Raw genomic sequence first — 15,235 nt, 5'->3', positions numbered from 1 at the left:
TTCATCGACGCCAAAAATTACGCGTCGCGTCATTATATTAACATTCATAATTTCATTTTATAAATAATCTATTCATAGCACAATTTACATATATTTTTTTTATTAATCATAATCATTCATCATAAACTGTTATACAAAGAATTGTAAACTTTTTATTTTTTTAAATACACGAGAATCTATTTGTATATGTTCCATGTATAAATAAATATGTAAATTTGGGAGTCCCCTATTTATCTTTGCTCTTCTTCAATTCTCTAAAGATTTGCTTCTTATTCGTTAATAAATCATAAAATATCTTACACCCTAAATCCAATTCATCAGGTTTATTAATCTTAATGATACAATTGGCAAACTCTTGCGATATCTTATCTTTGAAATCTTTGGCCAATTTTTCCCCATCATCACCCATCTTAATAATCTTTATTAATCGATAAAAATGAGTACTTATAGCATCCAAAGTGGCTATATGAGGTTTTGACAAGGACGTAAGGATCGTTGATAACCCTTTAATCCTATCATCATCGATTTTTTTTTGATCCACATGTTCTTTGGATCCTTGGACTTCTTTATTTTCTAATAATAATCCACTTTCAGAGTTTGCATCAGAGAAACTACGTGGGTTAGATTTATTATCCGGCTTTATATCATCTACTGCAGTTGTATCATCGTCATCATCATTAGCATCATCATCATTTTCATTATCACGACGTTCATTTTCCTCTGATATCTTTTCTGAAATTTTTTCAACTTTTTTATTCATGGATTTCCCCTCTGTAGAGGTTTCTCTAGTAGGTGGATAATCATTATATAATACTTTCAATACATCATAAATATTATTCGTGATCAATGGTTCAGGTAATTCTAATAGATATATCTTTAATACACTTGCAATAGTAGTTGGCTCAGAATGAGATTCTCTCAAGATATTTAATACTTGATTATTATCAGTAAATGGTATTTCATTTAAAATAGAACGTAATTTATGTGTCTCTGCTAATTTTACAGGTAATGTCCAGGTGGAAGTTCTAATCTTATCATTTGACATTTCAGGGTATAATTGATCCATAAACGATAGTATGGTAGAAATGATTAATGGTACAACTTTCTTATCTAATCTACATCTTGTTTCTAAATCAATACCAAAATTTTGATAATTACCAGGATTATAATAATTATTATATGTAATTACTTTTGGTTGGAATGTACCTGTATGATTCTCTAAGATCATATTTAATAAATCCTTTGTAGTATCAATAGAATTTTCTGCTTCCATCATTCCTTCAATACATGTCTTTAATGATATAACTTTATTACCAATAATGGAACAAAAATCAAAAGTTGCCTTTTTAATAGCATTTAGTCTATCAATCTCACATTTTTCCATAAAGGATAAATGATCAATCATTAATTCTTCAATGGAACAACGTAAATCATCCATTTTAAAGCATTCTTCAAAGTATTTGTTATCAGATTTATCAACATCTCTAATCAACTTAAATAAGGTATTCTCCTTTTCACTAACATGTTTAGTCATTAATGCCAATAAATCATCAGAAATAGGGACAGGAGAATTTTTAGGTTTAGGTTTATGATATTCAATAACAGTTTCTGAATTTATCTTATCATTATCAATATTTATATCTGTAGCTTTACCATTTGGTGTGGAAGTTGCATTAGTAGATGGTGGTGTTGGTGTTATAGTTGTTGATAAGGATATAGAATCAAGAGAACCTGATTCAGATGTAGATCTTTTCGTACTAGTTGTAACGGTAGGAGTAGCAGCAGTAGCAGCAGTAGTAGTAAATGAAATGGATTGTGAATCAGGAATTTGGATATTAGCAAATTTATAAGCATAAGGCTTCCATTGGAACTGAAATTTTTTAGAATTAGCAAAAGAATTACCAACCCCATTACAATATTTAATAAACCCAAGATTTAATAAATCTTGACCAAACTGTTCAGCTTGTTCCACATCCTTTAATGACATTTGTTCCAAGAGAAAATTCGTAATTTCATTACCATTGTTTGTATTTGTTATTGTAAATTTCAAAAAAGGTAATTTATAATCTGATTTGGGTAAATCCAATAATAATAATTTTAAAGTTTGTCTCATTGTTATATAATCAAAATCAATAGAAGCTAAAGTAGCAAATTTTTTATGATCATTTTCTTTTTGAACTTGTTGATTTTTCTTCTCAAATAATTTCAATGTTTCAACTGTATCACCCAAATCTTTTTCATTAAAATTTAATCTTTTAAAATCTTCCAAAGATCTACATTTATTGAAATATTCAGTTTCTAGTTTATTAATCATCGTTTTGGATTTCTTAAAATTTTCAACACTTTTTTTCAAAGTCTTTTCAGAATATTTAATTCTATCGTGATGTTCTTTACACCATTTAGAGAATGGTCTCAAGACTAAAATTTCAATATTGGAAGCAATATTTAAATGATAATCTCCTTCATTAGACATCTTATTTAATAAATGGCTGAATGCAGAATCTGTCGTATAGAATTCAGATTTCAAATGAAATTCTTCCAAATTTTCAATGTTATCATTTATTGTATACAATTGACGACCATAACTTACTTCGAATTGCATTCTAGAGGCAAACAATTGAATAAACAAATTATTCTGGTCATTCCCATGATACATTTGGTTAAATAATTTCTCTAACCCAGAAGTTAAATCTTCTGACCAAAAACTATCCGCAAATGAAGGCATGTTTATTCTACCGTTATCAATTATTAATATGGCTACTTCTTTTTATTATTTAAATTTGATTCTCTTAGTATAGTTGTTGGTTGAAAAAATAAAGTATATAAGGTGCCACTCCATATAAATAAATGCCTGATAAATACCATATAATGAATGACAACACTTTTTATACTTCAATAAACTTTAAACTAAGATTTGTTTATACATGTAAAATTCCTTAAATCAGCGTAAATAAATCGATGAGTTCCTTCCTTTCCTAATTTCTATTTTTACTCTTTTCGATTCACCGAAACTTGGAAAAAGTTAAAAATTAAAACAATATAAAAAATCACGAAATAAAATTTAGCAGGATCTACTGTTCGAATCTGTGACAGAGCGTGTTTTCCCATTTTTGAATTTCAAAATGTTTCTTATTTTTTTTTTTTTTTTTCATTTTTCCCAGATTTTTCATATTTTTTTTCTTCGTCATTTTTCATTTAATTTTTAGTCTTTCCATTTTCACCGAAAACCAAAACATTTCCAGATCAAGAAGCCATTAATTATTATCGAATCGATTCAAATCATTAAGCTGAAAATTCACACTTCATGAAAATGTCCAGCGTTCGTCTGAAAAGGGTCTCGTTATGGATTGAATATATTTGGAATGCGTTGGAGGTCGGAAAGGCTTTATTTAAGAAGAACCTGTAAGGTATCCACAACAATACACTCCGTTTTAAGGTCCTCCACAAAGTGTAAGTGACGATAGAAGAGGCCCAAGCCATAGAATAATATCGTAGAATAGAACATGCTTTTGACACAGATCGCTGCTGCTTCACTAGCTATATTGCATATAAGTCAAGGTCATCCTGACATTCAGCATGAATCTTCAGAAGTTCCTTTAAAAGATTTTTCATTAGATAATCTACTGAGTTCTTCATCTATTTCTTCGAAATGGAAGTTAGGTCAAGATGCAAGATATAATGAAGGACGAATCGTCTTGACTCCCAAGAAAAATAGTCTAGGGTCTCTTTGGTTGACTGAAGATGTTCCTATGAACAAAAATGCATTCACCTTGGAATGGACTTTCAGATCTGTCGGGTATTCTGGCCCTACCTCTGGTGGGCTATCTTTCTGGATATTAGATTCGGCTGCCCCGATTGATTTGAAAGATCAATCATTATTTAATGGACCATCCAAATATGACGGTTTACAATTATTAGTTGATAACAGTAGCCCAGTAGGCCCAACTTTACGTGGTTCATTGAATGATGGTTCTGAAACTTTTAATAAACAAAATATCTATGACAAAACATTTGCATCATGTTTGATTGGTTACCAAGATTCTTCAGTCCCATCTACTTTACGTTTAACTTATGATCGTAATGCTGATAATCTGTTAAAATTGCAAGTCGATAACAAAGTATGTTTCCAAACAAGAAAGATTAAATTGTCACCATCTAATGCTAATCTATATAGATTTGGTGTTTCTGCTGACAATTCAAACACTGCGGAATCTTTTGAAATTTTGAAAATGAAACTTTATGATTTTGTTACAGAAGATTCCCTGATACCAAATGTTAAGGAGATGGCACAACCTAAATTATTGACCAAGATAATTGATAAAGCCTCTGGTAAAGAAAAAATTGTTGATAAAGAAATTTATGATTCAGAAAATAGTGAAATCACCAACTACGAATTATATAGAAAGTTAGATAAAGTTGAAGGGAAATTATTAGCAAATGATATTAGTATTTTAGAAAAAAAACTATCAAATATCCTAGAAGCACAACAAGAAATGAGAAAATATGTAGAACATTTGGAGAAAGCTTTGAATGTCTTAACTACAAATACTATTAATAACAACGGCAATGATAATAAAGATGGTGAAGCCAAAATTGTGAATGACAATTCTAATTACGAAGATTTCCTAGCAATGAATACCAAATTGGAACAAATGTTGAATGAACAACAAAAGATTAGAGAAACCACTTCCAAACAAAACCACATGCCACCTGGCCCACAAGTTGAAGATGTCTTGAACAAATTAGCCCTTTGGTTGTCTCCATTGGTTATTATTATCCTTGTCATGGCTTATTATACATTTAAGATTAGACAAGAGATTGTCAAAACCAAACTGTTGTAATTAATTATTTGTAATTACCATATAATATCCCAATATATAACTAAATGTAGCAGCATATATATTAACGCCACATCATAATTACATATCATAGATCCTTTTATTTAAATAGTTTTTATTGTTGTAGAATTAGGGAAAGTTGTAAAAGTTTCTGGTACTATCTTTTACAAGAAGTGTCTTTTCCCAAGTGTACAAAATAACAGAAGAGTCACTGTATGTTGCTTTAAAAAGATCTAAAAAGATGCTCCTTCTAGGTGACACTTGAACGAAGTGTAGTAAAAACTATTTGAATTAGATAGAAAAGGTTCTCTCATCATAAATGTGGTAATTTTTAAGATGCTACATTATTACACTTATGAATTAGGAATAAAATAAAAACATACCGAACGTTAATAATCGTTCTAGCTTTTGAACAATAATATAACTGAAATATATATATATAATTATAGGAATTTTATTTTGTTTTTGATTAACTATGCGATTTTTTACGATATAGAATATCTAAGAATGATATTATTTATTTATTTTTTATCTATTGTATTTGAAGCTTAATAATAAATTTTCGAATACCCTACATATCTTAATAATTTTGTTTTTGGTTACATATTTCATTTTTTAATCCCAGAATCTTATATTCTTGTCATTATAATGTCTGAATTGTTCATACCCAAACTGCTTCATTGCATTTTTCTGGAAATTTCTACTTATTGATAGAGAGCCATATTAATTCCTTCAATATGTACCTGAAATTCTATCGAGCTTACATGAATCTCTTGGTCCCAAAGATGAAATAAAAGTATACTAGTCAGAAAGACTATATGAATAAATTTTCAATATAACAATGATCACATTCAATATTCAAAAAAAGCCAATTTTTTGATAGCCAAAAGATATCTGTCTCTTATAAACAACAAGTAGAATAGGAAGAATTGAGAATTATATCTTGGATTATATCTTGGGTGCTTTATCAACCGAGGAATGCATTTGTAAATAAACCTGGGGTTGGCTTTCCACAAGATTAACTATAAGTACAGGTTACTACTTAAAATAATGTATTAATAACTTGAATTTAAATTATTTATTCTTAATTTAACCAAATTTGTTGGATCTAAGTTTACAGTAATAATATCCCTTGGTATATAAAAATTTGTAAAGTAGAGAATATATTATGGTTATAGTGTAGATATAATTTAATATTTTAATAAGCTAATTGCTATCTTATATTTATTTGTTTTTGTTACAATTCTTTTACGGATAAGCTTGTGTCAATGATTTCAATCGAAATAATAAACTTCTAAGTTAATATATTACATATTTTCCCAACCTTAATCTTCAAAAGGAAGAAAAAATAATTCTTTGAATTAGATTAAACTACTAAAATGAAATATATAAAAATATAAAAAATAAGTCTATTCGAATATATATGAATTTATTAAACTTAGATGATGTTGTCATGATAGACAAAAATAAATTAATGGATTAACTAAGAGAAAAATGTATGTAATTAAAATGAAAACAGAAGGAAAAGCAAAACCAGAAATGGGAGAAAAAAATAGGGGATTAGTAAAAGTTAAAGCGAAAAACATGTATTTGCTGGTCAAAGTATGGATACTGAGGATCGCGTGTCATATGGTGTTCAAGATAATCTATAATGTAATAAAATAGAAAAAGCAAATTAATGTAAATACTTAAAATAAAAAATAAAATGTAGAATGCCCAAAATAATGGAAAAAAATAAATTACGGGATAGTAATTATCTTATGTTTAAACATAAAGTATAAAAAATGAAAAAAAAGCAAAGGTTGTTTATGAAATAAATACGGATACAATTAAACTGTTTCGAACATAGTATGACAAGTTATAGTAGACCTACCTAAACTTCGTTCAAAGCAATTATCCAGTAGTCTACCAAATTCCCTGCCTAATTCCCAGTAGGATTTCAAAAACAGGTCACGAATGTATTTAATTAAGCCACACATATTATTTTTACCAGGTATTTTTTGTAAGGCTAATGCTTTCAATTTAACATCTCTATGAAACTTCACAGTATCAGAAGTTGTTTCAAATTTTAACAATGGATATAATCTTGATAAATATTCTAATACGCTTTCAGTTGGTTTATATGCTTCTTTTTTTTCCAGATTATTTGTACTGCATAATGTAGCCAGTGTCGAATGCGTCGTTGTCAAATTTGGATCAGTTGATGTAACTTCAGAGTTATCCCAGATTTGAGCTTCAGGACCATAAAGAACAAAATTGTATGACCAAATCAAAAGAGTAATATTCCCTAAGCTATTTGGCCTTGGTATGCAACAATCAGCGTTTATATCATATTCCCTTAATTTAAAGTTTTGGGTTACCGGGTCACGTACAAGTAACAATTCAAACATAAGATTTAATGCATATATCATTGCAACGCCACCAGCATCTGGATTTGACGCAAACGATTGTACACGGCTTCTTATTGTTTCATACTCATTAATTTGTAACTTAACGCTCATTCTCCAGGGTGCACCGGCATAAATATAATAATCATAATGGAAAATCCTTAGAATAATCTGCGACATATGATACACAGATAATTTGCAAGAATTATCATCCATGTCTAATAAATTAACGTTACCAGTATCATCTGCATTATCATAATCAGGAAATTGAAATTCATAGGATGGCTCCATTGTACTACCGTCATTTGTATCACCATCTGCATATATTGAAGGTTTTAAAAGACTCAAATCACTTACCTTTGGAACTTTTGATGGTAAGAACATGGTATCATCTAGAGTAGTACAACTTCTTTGGATCCTACAAAACCAATAATTAATAGCAAATGATATGATTTCTTTCCAATTTGCTCTTGCACTATCTTCATTGAAGCTACTTTCTGACATATTTTCTAAGGAACTTGGAGATGGTGAAATGCCAGAAGTACCAGAATTGCTATTTATCTTCATATTCTCCAAGTCGCCCTCTTGATAAGCATTTCTATTATATCCTGTATCCTTATAAGAATGTGTAACAAATGTAAATAAATCCATATCTGTATCGAATTGGCATTGAAACATTATTGAAATTATACCCGCTAATAGCAATTTTTTACCAAATAAACTTTTGATGTTCCAATCATTGTGCATTATAGGGCGGTTAGGATGGTTGTATACTGCTATAGCTTCCACAAATAATTTCTTAAGAGAATATAAATATGAGCAATTTTCATTTCTACTTTCATTTAAAACATCATGAGTAATTAAAGTTTCATAAGTAATATTTTCATCCTCCCATATATCATCTGCACATGGTAGGCTTAAGTGAATTTGATTATATGTGATAAATAAATTCGAGTAACCAAAAATTACTGCATGTGTAGTATCGATGTAGAAAGCATACAATGCAACTCTTTTTAACATTTCATAATTGATCCATTTATGGAAAATCTCTTGAAGGTTATTATTATCAATATCTTGAGTATAGATGAATTTTTCAGGATTATCATTGAGCACCGGAGTTCTACGTAAAAGTTGAATGGTTGTACCGTGGTGAATATGTGATCTCTCATGTAAATATCTATTAGTTTGAAATTTCTCGTAAGTTTCTAATAGTAACAAACTTTGAATGATATAGGTGGCAGATGGAGGTTGGAAATCTTGGTGGGTGAAAATAATCCATCGAAGAGGACCACATATGGTATCTGAAACAGAATGTCTAAACTCTGGACCTAGAAAACTTGCTCCAGTCATAATCATTGCTAAAATAAGAATTTGCGGGGCGTTATCTATATGAAAAGAAGGTTTGTGTAAAAATGAAAATTGAGGATGAAAGTTTCTCCAATAAGATTTGACCGATTTTCTCAAATCTGATATTGCTATGGATTTAATATCTGGGATTAATGTTACTAAATTTTTTTTGGTTTCATCAGATAAAAAATATTTTGAAGGACCATCTGCATGGAAAAAATTTGGTGTTAATTTAATAGGATCTATTTTTGGTTCATTACTATTGTTATTCTGGCCCTCATTAGAGCCCTCTAAAATTTGATCTGTTAGTTCATTTTTAGAGTTTGATAGTTCAGGTGCAAATGGATATGGATTATCATTTTCATCAAGTAAATTCTGATTTGGATTATTATTATCAGCTGCCATACTAGTATCGAGATTGATAATGTTTGTACTATTAGTGAGGCTTGGATTTATCTGATTAGATATCGAATTTTCATCATCAATTAATTCTGAGGTCAAAGTTGGGTTTGAATTTAAGGCATTATTATTAGAATTTGAATTTGAATGCTGACTAAAGTTAGAAGAATTTGAGGAAAATGGAGTTGGAGAGGAAGTCGATTGACCATTTAATTGGGTTTGAGATGGGTTTCTATTAGATAATGGCGGAGGAAGATTATTATTGTAATTCTCATCGTAAACAGGAACTGTATTTGAGGCATTAATTTTATTATTTAATGTATTTTGATGTCTAAAAGTTATAAGAGGATCTAAATTGAAAAAAGGGGTGTTTAATAGAAACATATCATTTAAATCTGAAAGGATCGGCCCTTGAGGATCAACCGGATTATCTTTTATAAAGGAATAATTGTTATGATGAATATTTGTATTACGTAAACTTGGACTAATACTATTTGAATTTGATTTTATTCCAGTATTTTCGGGACTATTTGTGTTATTGGTTGATGAATTTGTATTTGTAGAAGATTTACGTCTCCTAAAATGACGACGTTCATGTCTCACGAGTAAATCTTTTCGTACAAATGTTTTATTGCAAATCATAACGTTTAAAGAATCATCATCACCGCTTGTAGGTTCAGTATTTGATGGATCTAAATCATTTTTCTTTCTTGATATGACATAAGTACATTTATAGATTTTTTTGGGCCAATGATTTAACTTATGTCTTGATAAATGTTCTTGCCTCGAAAAGGATTTATTACAATCTGGGTGTGGACATGCAAATCTATTGTTCTCCTTAATAGTTGTCATGATATAAGTATAATTATTAAAGATGATGTATAATATTTGTTGTTATTGATTTGATTTTATTTTTTTTACAATTCACTTTGGTAGGATTATGATCGCTATCAAATTAAAAAAAAAAAAATAAGAAACAAAAATAGTATTGAGAAATTATCGGATAAATATGTCTACAACTTGAAATATCTACGTCATCCAATTCACATGAATGAGTCAATGAATTTATTATAGCTGAGTATTAAAAGTGAACTCAATAATTGCACTATTCCTTATGATAGATCAATCTTGTAGGAAAGAGTTTAGCTTCACGGCTTCAAATAAAAAGGAAAGGTTAAAAAAAAAAAGACAGATAATTAAAAGATGTTGAAACTAATCCAACGTACTTTGTAAGTATAACACGTTGGTAGTTCAATTACTAACTTCTTAATTCGTAACGTCTTTTTATTCTTTTTATTTTTATTTTTTTTCCTTTTATCTTTTAACTTGGAAAATCAATAAGATACTGTGATATTATAATATTGCAATAGCAATGTTAAGATAAGGAAAAATAAAGGTTAATTATAGCAGATTAATATTTAAAAATAAAATCAAAAAAAAAAAAAAAATAACAAATGGGGAACTCATCTTCTAGAAGATATCTTAACCAAGGGGAGCAACTATATAAAAATCGAAAAAATAGGAATAGCAATAAATGCGATTCGAGTGACAACAAGTTTATAAGCTTGCTTAGTTAGAATGATTTGAATTGAACAGGAAAATCTACGTGTCTATGTTCCAGTGTAGCTTGTCAGGCTATAATAACCATTAATTTAGACACTACACAAACGAAATGGAGAGTTAATACTGTCACACCTAAGAAAGAAGGGCAGTGGTCTTGAGAGAAGAAAGATGAGTGAGATCTGAAGTTCAGGTAACACATATTGTGACAAGAATAGGAAAATAAGTTAGGTAAGTGAACTAAACTGAAAAAAAATCGATGCAAGTAGGAATATGGAATATAGCACTATAAACCACGTATTTCTTGTTTTTACTTTATTATTAGTAGGAATAACCATGAGAAATTGATTAATTGGGTTTCCCGATGATTGACAATAGTCCTGATGAACTGGAATATTATCATATCTGGTTATACCAATAGCAAATCATACCATTAAAGCATATAAGAGCATTGTTTACTACAACATTAGTGCTTAAAATTTCTTCTTTAAGGTATTTATCATTAGAAACAATATATGTGAAGGAAATGAAATTAAAAAAAAAAAAATTAAAGCTTCATGAAAACCAACCGGGATACTATGGTATGGAGTTTTTGTCAATGTAGAAAACTGGATTTTAAGAGTCCCCACGGTATTTCTTTGTGCAAAGAGTTACGTACGACGCTCTCGGTAAAGGCTGTAATTTTTTTGCTTCTGCCAATCCAGTGTGGGTTAGTCTAGCCAAGGATTCATCGTGGAAAAGCGTGGGTAGAAAGCGTGGGTAGGAGAATTGGGTGACCTGGTAACTAACTATATAAGTCGACTAAGCTCATACTCCCGCAGACATTTAAGAGACAGAGAAAGAGTTCTAGGGTAATGTTGTTCCACTCACGGCAACATACCACAAACTATTTCGTAGACAAATTACCTCATGACCGGCTCCTATGGGAAAGCGGAAGGTTAGTTCATTTCTTGGAAACATTGTATCTTTTCCGATCGTCAATGCAACCAACACAGCTGTACTTGTTTGAAAACACAGAGAGACCCTTTCCAGGTAGACCAATAATTTTCCGACGTCGTCTGTCTCTTGGCCGGACCAAGGTTTTAGATATGATACGATGGCCCGCAAAAAATAAATCTCTGCTGCCTTCTGTTTGGTATCTAGGCAAACACACACAAGCAAATAGTTGAATCTGAGGCAACGCCTCAATTCAATCAGTCAGGCTACAGTTACTCACAGTGGCATCATGCTCGAAGATATACCCCGCCTAGAAAGAATCCTACCCCCACTTTGTTTCCACATCTAGTAACTAGACAGTCACTAGTACCTATTGTTTTCCATTATCGCCTACTAGCTATCATTCAGTAACGTCATGAAAAATTGCACTGTATTGTTCCTTTCTTCTGTATGGATAACGAACGAATCCGATTAGCACGAGTAGCTAGGCTGGCTTTGCTGACAAAGTACCAAGAATAGGTGCTCTCTCTCTCTCTCTTTGTGATACTCACTGATGTAATAGAAATAGTCAACTTTCCATGGTAAGACCTATTTGCCGGGATATCGCAGACAACTTTGATTTATTTACTTAAACCTTAGATCAGTCTGATATTTATTATTTTTTTCCATTTTGCCTAGGCTTGTCTGACGTTTTTAGCAATTCAGTTATTTGATACTTTTTTTTTCAATTTAGTGAATTTCCGGTTATGAATGAGAGCCGATATAAAAAAAAATCTGGAAGCAGATTTCGCAACCATACCATCGTGTGGTGGTTTTTATTGTTCTTGAAACAGGAATAGTTCCCGAAACACGTAAAGTATTTCTTGATATATCTCTTCAGATAAATAAGAGGCATTGACTTCTCTTTCCCCACTAATAATTTAATAGTCCCCGGAAATTTTGTGTTTATTTGTGTGCACGTGTGGTAGTGATAGATACGTATGAATATCACACTTGCTTTCTATATTCTGCGTTTACCACTATCCTAATTCATCATTAGCAAGCATTGTAGATATTATCTGAGCTATTTAGCTGTACAATCCATTCATAGAGACGTCACGGTGCTGATTTGGAAGGAAAATCAATACTTTTGTAGTGTTGTTATAGACATTCCATCATTCTAATATCTCATAAAGAAAGATAGTTAGGCGGCCGCCGATCATTTTGCTTTTTTTATCAAAAAAAATATATATAGCATTGTCTTTAGACAATACGAACCAATAAACTTTTGATCTCTTTTAATTTTCAATCCATAGAAGCATGGCTCCAGAAATTCCTGGCTATTATTTTGACCCAGCTAAAAATCGTTATTTTAAAATAGGATCCTCTGTTGATCCTGTTTCTGCCACTGTTCCAGTTTCCTCAACTTCTAAACGTTCTGGTATTATATCCCGATCTTCCGGTGGCGAAAATGAAAATCATTCTTCTAGGAAAAAATCCAAGCTCAGGGTCCAAATGCATCCGGAAAAATATTCCGAAGATCTAACGCCTTTACCCGATAAGGCATCTTTTACTACGAACGATGTGTTCACTAGGTTAAACACATTGAAATTGTCTATAGTTTTGGAAACTCAAGATTTGTTGCAGAGTAAGAACAATCTTCATTGTGATGGATTGTTTGATATTCCCCAGTATGTGATTCCTTGGGATGTGGAGGAACCTTTAAGCTTTGTGCATTGCAATGCTGGTATCTTTTATCTGATAAATATAACCTCAAATAATAACTCCGAAGATGAAGAAAGCCAAGATATTTCAAATAATCATAATGTATATAAACTTGTAGGTCCTGGTGAAGAACGATATGCTCTTTGGTTTTATCATTTTAAAGATAATTCAAGACAACATGTAATCAATCTTCCGAAAATAGGTAATCTACCGGCATTAGAGACTTTATCATGTTTTGAAGAAGGCTCTCTAATTAAAATTCAACTTACTAAAGGGTATTTGTTTTTTTACTTTAAGACCACTTTTCAAAAATCTTCCATTGACTTATCGAATAGTTATTGTTGTTATGTTGATTCGCTTAATATCCTTGACTCAGTACTTGTTTCTAATAATCTTTTATTAGTTATCACCAATAACAAGCTTAAAATTTATAAATTGATTACAATTTATTCTTCTAGTAACAATAATAGCATGAAAACTCATTTAATTGACGGGATGTATGTTGATCCTAATTATAAAGATTTTAGATGTCCAATTATAACTTTTAACTCCAAAACTGATTTGGCGATGAGTTCTGATTTGGTATCAATAACTTTAGATCAATCATATGTTCAATTTCAACAACAATTTAATAAGTCAAATTTACAAGATTCAACATCAAATTCTTTATCTTCGTTAAGAGTATTTTTAGGTTTTAGAAATGGTATTATCATTAAAATAGTATTAGAATTATCACATTTAAAAGCAGAGAAAAGGAATCGTGGGCTTCAAATAATTAAAAAATCAAAAGTACCTGGTATTAAATCAATTATTTCATTAGAACAATCCGTTAGAAATCATGATTATTTATTAATATGTGGTATTGATGAGTATACACAAGAAGTTGTTTATTTCCACCATAAATTTTCTTATGAAAATTCCATATATGACCCAAAAGATTTTTATAAGACAAGATACCACAGTTTAGAATCAAAATATAATAGAAAATTTAAAAATTCAAGATATGGTAAGTTAGTATTAATTGGTTCTATTAATAACAGAAATAATCACTCCAAAGGTTTTGATATATTTTCTACTACAAAATTCAATAAAAATTTACCTCTAATGGATTCCAAAGAAGCTATTAATGTGATTAAGGAAAAATATAAACTTGATTCTAACAGACAAGAAGCATTAGATTCTTCGGATACAATTAGTCTAGTTTCATTTTTTATTCTGGAAAACTTGAGCTATCAATCATGGGATACTCAAGATGTAACAGAAGAAAAAATTGTTATACTTTTCCAAATGAATTCTAAATTCTATTCGAATGATAATATTATAGTGAGAAAAACTTTTCATGTTGCAATTATTGCGATTCCAGTACTTCTGCCATCTAATACTAACTATTATTTAGGATGATTTGTTTGATTATTCTGATATTACTTGTTAAAACCCCATATAAAAGTTATAACTACATTTTGCATTTACATTGTCTTACAGATTCATGCTATTTAAATCATTGAATCAATCTTCGTGCCTTACTTTTAGTCGCAGCATTTATTTAGATGTTTCTTTTTTTCTAACTCTATATAAATTATCCAATATTCATAGGCTAATTAAAAGATAACAGAGAATTTTTATGTATATATGATGATAAATTGATTATATAGTGCAGTTAATATATGAAAAAAAATATAGATATACAAAAAACAAACTAAAAGCATAAAAATTTAATTATTAATTCTTTTAATTTTTGTGAGGAACTTTTTTTTCATGTTTTTAATTTTATAAATTTTTTTAAATAGAATAAATTTTTAATAATTTTGTTAATACAGTGTGAAAGGAAAAGAATACATGGATATGGATATAGCTGGCACGAAAGATAAAAAAAAAAAGATATTGTTGTAATAAGAAAAAGTTGATTTTATAAATCAAATGCACAAATTTTTTATTTTAATTTTCCTTTCAAAATTGATGGTATTTTTATATGTAAATGAGAGAGAATTAGGAAAAAAAAATATGATAAAGTTGGTAAAAAGAAAAAAAGGGGGGCTGGGAATAAAATATAAATCATAAAAAAAA

General features: G+C 29.8%; 4 protein-coding genes across 4 annotated transcripts; 2 read left to right on the top strand and 2 right to left on the bottom strand.

Moving 5' to 3' along the window:
* Positions 1-226: 226 nt before the first annotated feature.
* On the bottom strand, positions 227-2,725 carry RGD2 (GTPase-activating protein RGD2; the record flags this gene model as incomplete). Its single annotated transcript, XM_004180207.1, has 1 exon — positions 227-2,725. One exon carries the CDS (start codon positions 2,723-2,725, stop codon positions 227-229), a length of 2,499 nt encoding a protein of 832 aa, XP_004180255.1.
* A 778-nt stretch (positions 2,726-3,503) lies between these two features.
* On the top strand, positions 3,504-4,841 carry TBLA0D02310 (uncharacterized protein; the record flags this gene model as incomplete). The annotated part of the gene is made up of 1 exon (XM_004180206.1): positions 3,504-4,841. The coding sequence occupies one exon, from the start codon at positions 3,504-3,506 to the stop codon at positions 4,839-4,841; it is 1,338 nt and encodes a 445-aa protein (XP_004180254.1).
* Positions 4,842-6,667: 1,826 nt separating this feature from the next.
* Positions 6,668-9,823, bottom strand: SDD4 (Sdd4p; the record flags this gene model as incomplete). Its single annotated transcript, XM_004180205.1, has 1 exon — positions 6,668-9,823. One exon carries the CDS (start codon positions 9,821-9,823, stop codon positions 6,668-6,670), a length of 3,156 nt encoding a protein of 1,051 aa, XP_004180253.1.
* Positions 9,824-12,766: 2,943 nt separating this feature from the next.
* On the top strand, positions 12,767-14,572 carry TBLA0D02290 (uncharacterized protein; the record flags this gene model as incomplete). The annotated part of the gene is made up of 1 exon (XM_004180204.1): positions 12,767-14,572. The coding sequence occupies one exon, from the start codon at positions 12,767-12,769 to the stop codon at positions 14,570-14,572; it is 1,806 nt and encodes a 601-aa protein (XP_004180252.1).
* Positions 14,573-15,235: the final 663 nt, after the last annotated feature.

Source organism: Henningerozyma blattae, chromosome 4 (assembly GCF_000315915.1).
Source record: "Henningerozyma blattae CBS 6284 chromosome 4, complete genome".
NCBI classification, from domain to species: domain Eukaryota; kingdom Fungi; phylum Ascomycota; class Saccharomycetes; order Saccharomycetales; family Saccharomycetaceae; genus Henningerozyma; species Henningerozyma blattae.
The sequence above is the reverse complement of the archived record's forward strand: the minus strand, read 5'-3'. Positions and strand labels throughout refer to the sequence as shown.